The sequence below is a fragment of the Pararge aegeria genome, chromosome 5 (genome assembly GCF_905163445.1).
Source record: "Pararge aegeria chromosome 5, ilParAegt1.1, whole genome shotgun sequence".
NCBI lineage: Eukaryota > Metazoa > Arthropoda > Insecta > Lepidoptera > Nymphalidae > Pararge > Pararge aegeria.
The window spans coordinates 10,640,481-10,652,901 of record NC_053184.1 but is presented as its reverse complement, the minus strand read 5'-3'; the positions used below and the strand labels follow the sequence as shown (position 1 = coordinate 10,652,901).

The 12,421-nt window shown below is 35.7% G+C and overlaps 1 protein-coding gene across 12 annotated transcripts in view; it reads right to left on the bottom strand.

The window, feature by feature from the left end:
• Window positions 1–12,421, bottom strand: part of LOC120623596 (MAP kinase-activating death domain protein) — a 52,567-nt gene that overhangs the window by 10,850 nt on the left and 29,296 nt on the right. For 8 of the 12 annotated variants that reach the window (XM_039889642.1, XM_039889648.1, XM_039889647.1 and 5 more), the window contains 9 exons: window positions 12,016–12,143; window positions 11,450–11,575; window positions 10,315–10,356; window positions 9,425–9,433; window positions 7,564–7,636; window positions 6,834–6,880; window positions 5,955–6,149; window positions 3,763–4,083; window positions 2,842–2,939 (listed from right to left, as the gene is read on the bottom strand). In XM_039889642.1, the coding sequence (XP_039745576.1) occupies window positions 2,842–2,939; window positions 3,763–4,083; window positions 5,955–6,149; window positions 6,834–6,880; window positions 7,564–7,636; window positions 9,425–9,433; window positions 10,315–10,356; window positions 11,450–11,575; window positions 12,016–12,143 (1,039 nt within the window). Of the gene's footprint in view, window positions 1–2,841; window positions 2,940–3,762; window positions 4,084–5,954; window positions 6,150–6,612; window positions 6,738–6,833; window positions 6,881–7,563; window positions 7,637–9,424; window positions 9,434–10,314; window positions 10,357–11,449; window positions 11,576–12,015; window positions 12,144–12,421 lie in introns of those variants that run through there. The other 4 variants (XM_039889643.1, XM_039889652.1, XM_039889653.1 and 1 more) reach the window with 2 other exon arrangements.

Genomic DNA, 12,421 nt, shown 5'->3' with positions numbered 1-12,421 from the left:
TTTATTGTAAAATTGTATACAATTTCCTTTAAATGAATTGCTTATTTTGTGTAGTCTAGTGTACTGCACTGCAAGTTTATTTTTGCTTCTAACGTTCAAATAATTGCAGTCACATTTTCTTTTAAATTTTGATATATTTTTGTGAACATACATTAAATTTTCAAATATGTATTGGCTATAGAGTGTCATTATTTTAACATCTTTAAATTTATCTTTCAATGACTCTCTCGGACCCATTTTATAGATCGCACGAACAGCCTTCTTCTGCAGCACGAAAATAGTGCCAATATCAGCAGCATTACTCCATAGTAAAATTCCATATGACATAATGCTGTGAAAGTAACTAAAATAGACTAGCCTAGCAGTTTCTATGTCTGTCAAGTGGCATATCTTCTTTACTGCATAGGCAGCAGAACTAAGCCTGTTCGATAAATTATTTACATGAGGGCTCCATTGAAGTTTAGCATCTAACGTTATTCCTAGAAATACTGTTGTATCCACCGGTTTCAATTCCTCATTATTAAGTAGTATAGTGGTTTTTACATGTTTAACATTTGGTAATGTGAATTTTATGCACTTAGTTTTATTTTCATTTGAAACCAAATTACTAGCTTCAAACCATTGTACTACTTTAGCGAGATAGTTGTTTACATCGTCTAAAGCTAATTCACGTCTCTTAATTTTGAACATAAGTGATGTATCATCAGCAAACAATACTATCCCGTGATTGTCCTTAACAAGGTAAGGCAGGTCATTAATGTAAATAAGGAATAGAAAAGGTCCTAATATAGAACCCTGTGGAACACCAATTTTCACAAATGACCCATTAGACCGCTTTCCATTAACGTCTACCATTTGCACCCTATCACGCAAGTAGTAACTAATCAAGTCGAGAGCTACACCCTGGATTCCATAGTGGTGTAGTTTTCTGACTAACGTTTCATGTACAACACAATCAAACGCCTTAGACAAATCACAGAACACACCAAGTGCATCATGTGACTCCTCCCAAGCTTCAAATATATTATGTATTAGCTCAACACCAGCGTCGATAGTTGAGCGACCCCGTGTAAAACCAAATTGTTTAACGTGGAGTAAATCATACTTATGAAAATAGGAAAGTAACTGATTTAAAATAAGTTTTTCAAAAATTTTACTGAAAGTGGGCAGTACTGATATTGGTCTGAAGTTAGTGGGGTCAGAAGTACTACCCGATTTAAACAAAGGAATTATTTTACTATGTTTCATTAAGTTAGGAAACACACCACAATCTATACAGTTATTAAATATTAATGCTAAATCGGGTGCAACGATATCAATTAGTGATTTGAGAACTTCAACGGAAATGCCCCACAAGTCACTTGTTTTTTTATTATTTAATAATTTAAAGGCTTTAATAACGTCAGAGCCACTAACATGGCTGAATTTAAAAGCGTTTTTACACTCGGGCACGTTATTCTTCAATAGAGAGAGAGCAATATCTGGTGAAGAGTTCAATGATTTAGTGGTGGAGATAGGAATGTTAGTAAAAAAGATTTCAAAATTAGTAGCCACCTCGAAATCAGATGTTAAGTCTTTATTATCTACATTAAGTTTAAAGTTATTATGCCGCGGTGGTACTCTTCCCGTCTCCTCATTAATTATTCTGCTGCTGCATATAAGATGATATGTTGTATTTAGCCTTGCTCCTTTTATGCATCGGTTTATGGATTACTTCCCTTACCAGACTCGAACTAGTTTGTGTTTCAGGTGATATCGACAAAAATCTCTTATTTGCATTCTTCGTATTCGATATGTCAGAAGTAGCTGCTCCTTACCCATGTAAAGTTATAATTTTATCATATCGCAGAGCTACTTTCTTTCCTTGTTCACGTTCGATTTTTAGTTGTTGCTGAAGTTCTATTCGTTTCTGAATAACCTTTGGTGGGAAGTCTTCCTTAATATAAATAGGAAAATTATCCAATGCTTTTTTATTTTTTTTTATTTCCATTTTCTTCCATGTCGTTGTCAGAGATATTATTATTGGTCTGCATTTATGGTTTTCCTTACCAATTCTTTTTGCTATATCAATTTCCTCTTTTGCGCAGGGTACTCCCATAATGTTGTTTATTAAGTCCAATACCAGGTCCCGTAACGTTCCGAAATTATATTCTGACTCTTCGACTCCAAAAAACAAGATGTTTTTCCTCCTTATTTCTTTTTCAAAGCCATCAATAGTTATTTGTTGTCTTCGATTCAATCAATTTGAACTTTTCATCTATGTTCTTGTTAATAGCTTGTTTTCTTCCATTTCTTTCATGTCACTTTTTTGTTTCAACATTTCTCCTTGAATTTGTCTTAACATGTTTTTTAAGTCTTCCATTTTGTACAGTGATGTTTAGTATAGTTATGTATATACATACAATTATTTAAGTATTTTGCAATTGAATAAATTAACGGAATTAGTATTTTGCTTTAATTCGGTAGGTAGCATCACTCTCTCTTAGTTAAGAAAATTTAAGAAATGAAAAATACTCATCGTATGTCGTGGATCGAACCGTCGACTATAGTTATGAAGTTGACGTTCTATTAACAGTACGATGAATTTTGAAACCAGTATGCACTTCTGCCGTTTTTTGTGGCGAAATTATGTTTTACCCACTCTCAATAATTTTTCTCGAATATATAAGTAATCGAAATACTCGACTTTAAACACAGAACGTAGTTGATAAATGTTGAAAAGGTAGTCTGAAGATGGCCAGGGCGAATGGCTCTACGATTTAAATATGGACGTCGGTCAAGGATGCTTATTAATAAATAGTAGCAGTAGCTTTCAGTATACCAATAAAAGAAAAAACCCACCTGGGGCTACAGCTGATGTCCGCGGCAGCAGACATCTGTCGCGGAGGTAGGGCGGGAGGTGCACCGGCGCGGGGACTCGCGCCGACCCGCGGTGGAATCTAAGCAGGAATAAATATTTCACACCACTTCTTCGACAATATTTTATTACACCTTTATTTATTTATTGATACAAAATATAACATATTTTATAGGTTCACATTCCTCTTAAATAACAGATTACATATTTAAATTCTAAACTTAAACGAAACAAACGATATCATGCTCGCAACGGAGTTATACGAGAAAAAACATTGTTTGTAGGGTATTTTGCAACTTAGACAGTTATTATTATTCATTACACTAGTTTAGCTTAGTGAAGTTATATTAACTTATAGTTGTGTTAACATCCACTAGGCGCTAAAAAGTGTGTGGCGAGGTGTTAAAAGTATTACATGCAGCGGTTGTGACATATTGGGGCTTTGTTTAGGAGCGCCGAACCTAAAGCTCACTTGATTAATGAGTCGAGTATTCTCATCGCGTCGTCGAGAATAACGGCTGAAATATTAACATTTATTGTATGGTTTATTGCTTCATTAGTAATGATTATTGCTCTCTATTATTATCACTGGTCAGGCTGCTGTCACTTTGTTGTTGTCTACAATAGGTTGACGCCATTTTGGCGCTAACTTGAATTACTAAATGAGGCTTAACTTACGCTTCCGTTGATGGGAACAGGGTGGCGCTATGAAAGACGTGTTCCTTGCATTCCCTGAGAAATTTGCTCTGTTTACAGGCGATGGATTTCCAATTCTCCACGACAAAAGTGGGGGGTTTCCATTTAAGGGTATAGTGGACATTTGCACGACTATTGTCTATGGTCTACGCCTTTGTCTGTGGTAACGATACTAATTATGTCTATATATTACGGATACTGTTGCGTACCGTGGGAGGCTCGTGCGGGCGCGGCGGACAGGCTTGCGAGTGCGCCCGCGACAGACGCTGTTGCGGCGGCGTAGGTGGTGGCGGCCTGCGCGGTGGCAAACTCTCCGTTCTTTGCGCAATAGGCTTCGTACCCTCCATCCTCTCCGCACTCTCTTTTCTCCCGCATTCGCCACTCTCCGAACTTTCCCGACTCTCAACGCGAACGGGTTGTTCTGGGAGTAACCTCGGTCTCTCCGGAAGAATGCGCGGTTGCCTATCCGGTGGTAGTCGTTGCCTTTCGGTAAACTCCCCAGTTTTTATTTCTGACGGTCTCCTATCCATCTGTACAACAGATTTTAATTTAAACATTAACAGTCTTTTTTTTTGTTTTAACACTACATTGCCTGAACCAAATGGGACACAGTTTTAGTGACAAAATTTTGACAGGTTTTAATATCCTTAATATTATTTGTTTAAAAATAAAATATAAGCCTTTGTCAGTTACAAAGTTAGTTGGTGCGTATGAAGTTCATCATAAAATAATGGGAGCTTATTTAATTTTTTTTAGCTTTGTAGACTTTGATTGATTATTTTTGCTAAGAAGCTTAAGTAATGGTAGCAGTTAAATAATATAGAGAGAACATTGTGCCAGTAGTGATAACAAAACAAGTAGTCCAATCTAAATATATTAAGGTTGCTTAAATCGTACCCCCTAAGGAAATTATACTGTAATATTCAGTGCGATTGAAATATAAAAAAATGTTCTACTTTTATTGAATCTTTATTTAGTTGGTTTTTAATCGACAATCATAGAAACTTGAAAATCTTTTATTAAAATAGGTATTTTAACGTTTTTCAAAAATATACCTTCGGTACGATTAAGGCGTCTAGATGCCTAATTCGTACCACTTATAGCCTAAGTCGTACCTAGAAAATATAGGTACATTAACTTAATTGAACGTATAATAAACTATATAGAAAAATACCCTATAACCAGAGATCATATGAACAACTTACAAACATAAAGTCTGAGATAAACTTAAAGCATTTTTTTTTTGCTGATTATCAATTATAAAGTCAAACCTAACTGCTAAGTAATTAACCCATAAACAACAAAATTATAAAATCTTAAAAAACAAAATAATGTTTAGAAAATTATTGAGATTGAACACAAATATCACCCATATATTTTTTTATTTTATTTTCAACTCCAGCACATAGGTCATGCATCCAACCTTTACATTTTATACACTGGATCATGTTTTCTTCACGATCTTCTTTACATAGTTGGCATAAACAGGATCCTTTAGCTTTTATGTTTTTATTCTTCTTGCAAATTTCATCTGTATTCTTTCGTTTTATAGTTTTATGTATTCCTTTTTCTGTTTTAATTTTATTAATATCTAGTACAAGCTTCATGTTACAACACAACAGTTTTAATGAAAACTGTCCAAAAAACTTACTTTTTCAATAATTTTGCTTCACGAAGCCGGCCGGCCGTCCACTTGAATATGTTTGCTGGTTCGACTAAATAGTTCCGATCAACGTCACAAGAGGGTGCAATTTGTAATTATTAGGCAAGTTATTGCCGGGGTACGACTTAAGCTGTGGTACGACTAAAGCAACCTTACCCTACAAAAACGGATAACAACGGGGCCATTTTATATGTTCGTCTTTACTACGATTACTCAAAGCATTATTATTTTGAACTGACAGGTTTATCATATCCTGTAGTCATAAGGATTATAATTCAGATACAAACGTCATTAATATTAAAATATTACTGCTTCAATCCAGTGAGCCCCACGACGGACAAAGTTTTTATTAGTAGGTAGTAGAGCTTTCTGTTGCAGAACTCATCCGGAGAGGTACCGCCATTGTTACTTCTGCCTCCAAGCAGCATTGTTGTAAAGGATCTTTGGCTGTTTGCGTAGCCAGTGCAATTACAGGCACATGTGGCTTACCATAAAAGCCCCAAGTTGATAGATACAGGACAGCAAGTCGCAGGACGTGTTCCTGTCATACCCCCAAAGTGGATTCCACACGCCTTTACGAACATTATAAGAATTCTGAGGCATGCAGGTTTCCTCATGATGTGGAAGCAAATGATATTTTAATTTCTTAAAATGTTTACTCGACCCCCTAAAAGTGAAGCCCAAGTTGTAACCTTCTGGGCTATCACCGCTTTCAACAGTCAATTGTTAGTTAGTTACCTGTGAAGTAGACTTTTGTTGCACGTGGGTTGCGTCAAGTTCTGGGTTGTACGCCGCAGAGCCCGGTGTGGCGACAGGCGCGCTATCCGGCGGGGGTTGTATACGCGCTGCTTGCTCTAGAATGGCTTTCTTCTGCTCTTGGCCCGCAGCGAAATACGAGAACACGCATAGCACCGCGTAACATATTTGATCCGCCTGATATTTAAAATCAAATATATTTGATGTGTACTTAGGTAATACCTAAAATAATAGGTAGCTTTTTGTTGACGCAGGTTGATATGAAAAAAGTGATAGTAAAAAAATAATAAAATAGTTAGATCACAGATTTGTAAACTTAAGTAGGTATAAAGTAGTATAGTAGGTATCCTAAAATAGGATTATTAAGTGTCAATAAACTTTTACTTTTACACAAACTTTTTATGAAGGAATCTTCATAAAAAGTTTGTGTGTGTATTAAAGTGTACAAAGTTTAAGTGCGTTATCAAAAGTAGAGAAATATTAAATAACTTTTAATAGAAGCTTCATTTGTCGTTCCGTACCTTATAAGATAAACTAAAACACTTATTGCGAGAATAGGATAGCAAAGCGAGAAAAAGAGAAATAGAAGAAAAGTAAATATAAAGATATAAAATAAAAAACAACACGTGTAGGTACATACATCAGAGTGAGTTATGAAACGTAAGGTGCATAATTCAGTTGGTTTCCATTGATCTCGACAACTAGATAGTACCGAGTAAGCCATATTGAGAAGAAACGATGGAGATCAAGCACTACTTTCTCTGCCTACAACATAAAACAAGGATTCATGAACTAAATAAAAATCAAACAAAAAAGAAGATGAGGCGATGATTGAACGTATAAATAAAGTGAACAACTTACCATTATTGACTTATATTTTCTCTGTATTATCTGTCTCGTCTTGGGATCTGCATGAATAAAAAAACAGGTTTAATATTCCACAACCCTAATACTGTAATTATGACAGAGAAACCGTTTACCTTCAACGTTGATAACGTGAACTCAGTATAGTTTAGGAAAGTTACTGAATAAACCAAAACTATTACCAAGACTATTTTCAATAGAATAAAACGCAACGAAATATAAATATTTTGTACAATAGTATTATAAAGTAGAATAGTTTTTTATTATTCGGAATCATCCGGATTTCAGAAGGCTCAATAAAAACAAGACACTGCAGGTAAAATATAATGACTACTAAATTTCAATGTTTAACATGTTTAAGAAACACCTAAAACCTTGAGCAGCGACAGGACTTTAAATATAAGAAGTCAACGAAATAATAACTAGAGTTATTCTATTTAAAAAACCTAGGCGAGTATAATAGTTTTGTACAAATATGCCCCCTAGATAAATAGTTGATGCGCTTAATTAGAGCATTCTATCTATTCTGTTACGATAAAAGCATTACAATATTCATATTAAACAATATCGTTAAATAGTTTAAGTTTAAATTAATAAAAAACCAACAAGTCATGTGTCAAAGGTTAAAGAACACATATTGTGCCGACTGCCGACCCTACATAACGTGGGGTAAAAACAAGAAGAAAAAGTGTAATAGTCTTAAGACAATAGAGAAGTAGCAACTTACTAAATTCTTCTAAAACGAAGATTCCGCCATTCTGAGTGAAGCATTTGCGTATGTGATCGAGCCGCACGAAAAACTGAAACACAGAAAGCCATATGCTCAGTAATTTACAGAATCTGAAATTATTGTTTTGTCTAACACGGTCTAAAGCTTGCTGAGTGATAGGTACCATTTAACTGAGAGACTACAAATTATACCCAAGCGAAGAATAAAATTACTGTTAGTGGGCATAAAACATGGTGGCAACCATAGTAAGGGTAGTTAGTGTAGTTTTTATCAAACTTTTCAGGTATCATCTGAAAATTCCCCATTTTAGTGCATTATAAGCGTACCTATTGATCACAAGTGAATTTCTAAGTTAGTGTACTATTTTCTTGGAATGTGCATTTTTGTATTTTTTAAGAATAACAAAACACTCTCGAATTGTATAGCTTTGTATCAAGTTTATTTATTAGGGAACGGGGTTCTCCTTTTTTGATTTTTCTGTAAGTTTTACAAAACCTAATAAGATAAATCAAAGCTTTGATCAAACCGAGAAAGTGCGTATGTGAACACTTAAGCGCTTTTATCTTCATTATTAAAACACACGCTGCTTAAACGGTGATTTCTTAGTTCAAGCCGTATCCATGAAAGTGAAAAACATGAGTTTTCACTCCATAAGTACTACCTACTTATGGAGTGAAAACTCAAAGCAAATAAAATTGGTAGTTTTGACGTCTTATTCTGCTCTTCAGTAATCATGTATTTTTTTTATAATAATATGCTGACCTTTTATGTAAGTAAATTATTTATATTTTATAAGTCAAGATAATGTTAGTAAACGTGCGAAGCAATAGCATGACTGGATTGGTTCTATATTACAGTTGGTGTGATAATAATTAGTTGTTGGTACAGTTAGTTATATCGAAATAAAATCTAAGACAAGTGCATAAATTAGGTGGGCACCTAAAGGTAGGTACAAGAAAAATTATTATGGTGAGTACAAGTACCTAAGTAAATTATAAAATGTCGATTGAACAAAACGTAGCAGCCTCAAAACAAAAAACGCACAGATACTTAGATAAACATACATTTTGCCAACAAGATTTTATTTAAGTACTTAGGTATTTTTAAGCATTAAATGAAATGTATACTTTATTTGCTAAATTACTGGGTCACCATTCGCTTCATAGGAGTATTAAAATCAAACATGCAGGAATTAGTTAAACGGACGGGAAACTTTTTACACTCGCTGCAAAATCCTTCTCGCCACAAAGCGCGAGTTTAATTGGCAAATTAAATTTTATAACACATACAACAACCACAATTCGCCTTGTGACGAGGCTTTCAAGGACGAGCGTCGAGTGGACTCGAGGTTGGTGGTGAGTGAGGAGGGTGCGGTCGAGGATGTGGCGAGGCAGAGGGCGGGCCGGAGGGCGCGCCAGAACTTGTGAGATGGCAAATGCTCTACGACTGACCTCATGACTGCGTCGGTGAGCTTAGCTTGAGTGACGCTCGCTCGGGTTTAGGTGGAGGGGACCGACTAATATCAGCACGTGGTGCGAATGAAAGATCGAAACCGCTCGCCGGACGATCCGTGATACGAATGCAAGCTATCGGGTGCGATAATGAACAAATAAACAAAGGGCTTCTATGTGCATGCACGAACGCGCGCACGGGCGCTCGCCGCACTCGGGATAACTAAAACAACGCTAACAACGGCTAAAACAATCGGAAAGCCTCAAACTACAAGTAAAGCCCTACGACCTCGGACGATCATCGCTAACGTGCACGCAACGCGACCGCGACGACGATCGCGAGGTCGCAAAGGTCGCGTCGATCGTCGTAGGAGCCAGCCATTACTAGGTTATGAACCACTGAGTACCTCGAAATCCTTCAGCGCAGCGGCGCGGGTTCGGCGGGTCCGGAAAGGGTAGAAACAGACAAAAAGAAGATATTAGTTGAGGGCGGCCGAGCGCGTGTCAAGGACCATCTCAAAAGTTCCTAGCGTAGCGGAAGGGCGCGGGGGCCGGCCGTTGCAGACAAATAGCACATGCACAAATCATATATGAAGTAGGTATATACGTAAATCTGATGGACAACGGTTACCTTAAAATGTAATAAAATAACTAACTATTACATCAAATTAATAATTGATAAAAAGATGGTAAAAACACGATATCCGTCCAACATAAGCTACATTCAATTTCGAACGTATAAAAGTCCGTAGTTTAAAAAAGGAAATACGAGAACATGATTAGCACAGTGATATTAAATAGTTAATTGAAGGTAAGATACACAAAAATAAAAATAATATTCGAAATAGGAAAGTTTGAGTGGTCCTTGCTAGGTTTCTTATCTTTTAATATTTTAAAGACAATTTAAAATGATGAATTCGTTTGGGAGTCGTTCGTCTAAGCGAGTCGTATGATGTACGGAGGTGAGAAATAATGCAATGCGCTAACGTCATCTGCACAATATTCAGACAATAAAGCAGTGGCCAGCGCAGGACGTCGGCAATTATGATAGATTGTCGCACAAATTCCCTTGCACGACATTCTATTTTAACTTGGTTCTTGAAATCCCAAAAATAAAGCATAAACACTGAAAAAGATACCTTACCTGACGTGTTATTTTTATGACAATACCAAAACTGAAGCAAAGTTGACAAAATTTGATTAAGTATTCAGAATTTGGTTTATCATTCAGAATATACATAAATACAAGCTGACGAAAAATATTTTGGAAATCCAATGTAAAAAATTGAAGACCTACCTTGCTGTGGTGGAACAGGAGTCCAACGCCTTCCATGCACACCTTTAAGAAATCGTAATAAGATTATTATTCACCATTGCGAGAATAAATGATTAAAACCCTTGTTTTGCTGTGAGAGTTCAAGTGAACAATCCTCATTCGGCGTTTTCGTAAATCTATTCTATATAGTCAACCAACAGGTCACGATAGCTATACTACAATCTCCTGACACGGATTTCTCCTGACATTTTTATACTTAATAGTAGGTCTCCATAACATGTATCTTTATAAATTAATAACAGTCTAAGGAAATAAAAAAATCATCTTAATTTTTGTATTAGGGGCCCTGATTGGGAATGATATTACCTATTGCATTCTTTTATTATGATACATTAATGATGAGATGGCCTAAACATCAGAACATTTTTTTTCGGCAGTTACCTTTGTAACTTCTATTAATTAATCTATGTCCACCTAACCAAAGCTAGAGCCTTTGGATAACTTAAGATAGAGCATAAAAAATGTTTTTATGACCAAGGGTCATAAAATTGAAACTTTTTTAGGGCAAATCTAGGATTTAACTTAATTAATATGAACCTGAGTTTTCAAATATCGTTAAACTATAAGGTCAATTGAATCTTATTATTGCTATTTTACAGAAGTTCATCTACAATTTTAAAGAAAGCATTCCGGAACGTCTGTAAATTAAAGTCAGTAGACAGTGAAGCGGGCGTAATAAAGCTTACTTTACTTTGATTTGGAGCACATGAATGACACCGATATAAGAACTACGTTAAACCTAGACACTGCTTCTCAATCGTAGTTCAGTAGAGATGATAGGCATCCGCCTATCAACTCTACTAAACATCGGCGAATTTCTCATTCGGCATATTAACCCATTACCAGCCCACTACAAAGCACGGGTCTCCTCATACAAGAAGAAAAGGGGTTAAAGCCGTAGGCCAGAGGTGGATCCTCAAACCATTATTAAAAATCCATTTAATCTCATCATTAATTGGAATTACTTTGTTCATTTTATTTCTTGTTTTTGTGTTCTTTTTTAATTCTTTTTCTCAATAAATTAAAGTCTTAAAAGGTATAAGTTTTGTTTGGTTTACCTACAACCGTAATAGGATAACTTTTAAATATAATATACCTGTATGAGACCACCCTCGCCTGTGGCACAATCCTGAACAGGAAACTCGCCTCCGAGCTCGGCCGCATCTTGCCGTCTTCCGCTTTTTTCCATCGCCTCTTTGATACAGTAATATAGCGCTTTGCACTGCATCAGTTCATCGATTAAATATTAGTAAAGTTGTAAAAATACTTCTTCTACGCAAAATTTTAGAAAAATAGACTCAAGCATCAAGAAATGCCCGAGAAGAAACCCTTGCGCATGCTGGGACAATCGTATAATCTATATTTTTGTAGTACCATCAAGTGTTACAATAATAGAATTTGTAAAGTTAAGACCACTAGATTTTAGTTCCAGGACTAGAAAGGTTGATTTAAGAGGAACTATATCTACTAAAACTGAAGAACTTGATAAATTATTTATTGACATCATTTATTATAAAATAATATTAAAAAACTGTTTTAAAAAATATCGTTCAAAAGTGATTCCATCTAAATAGTAATAAATTTTTAATCTAGCAATTGGATTATCACTCTTAATAAATTAATAATAGTTTTATGCTATGTGCCAAGAAAGAGTTTACCTACCTTTTTAGTGTAATATTTATGTAGTTGCGTCTGACCACCATTCTTCCTCCAAAGGCACAAAACTCGTATTTTGGGACTATACGTCATGTTTACCAAGCGTTCGTACCACCACCTTTCTACTATCGTCCCTATAAATAATAATTGGAATAAGTTATCAAGCCAAATTGGCATACAACTTATATAACAATAGAGAACCGATTATATATTTAGCGGATTCACAGATTCTCGTCGTGTTTCTAAAAAGTTGGAACGAACCTTAAAGATATGAAAGACCTCCGTGGACCCGTCAGGTTTCCCGGCAGGGGCATTGATAATTCTGAATTTTATCTGGTCTGGATTTGGCAGTATGTACCGGCAAAGGCACGCTGCCAGCGATTTAGCGTTCTTGTATTCCACTTAGCAACTG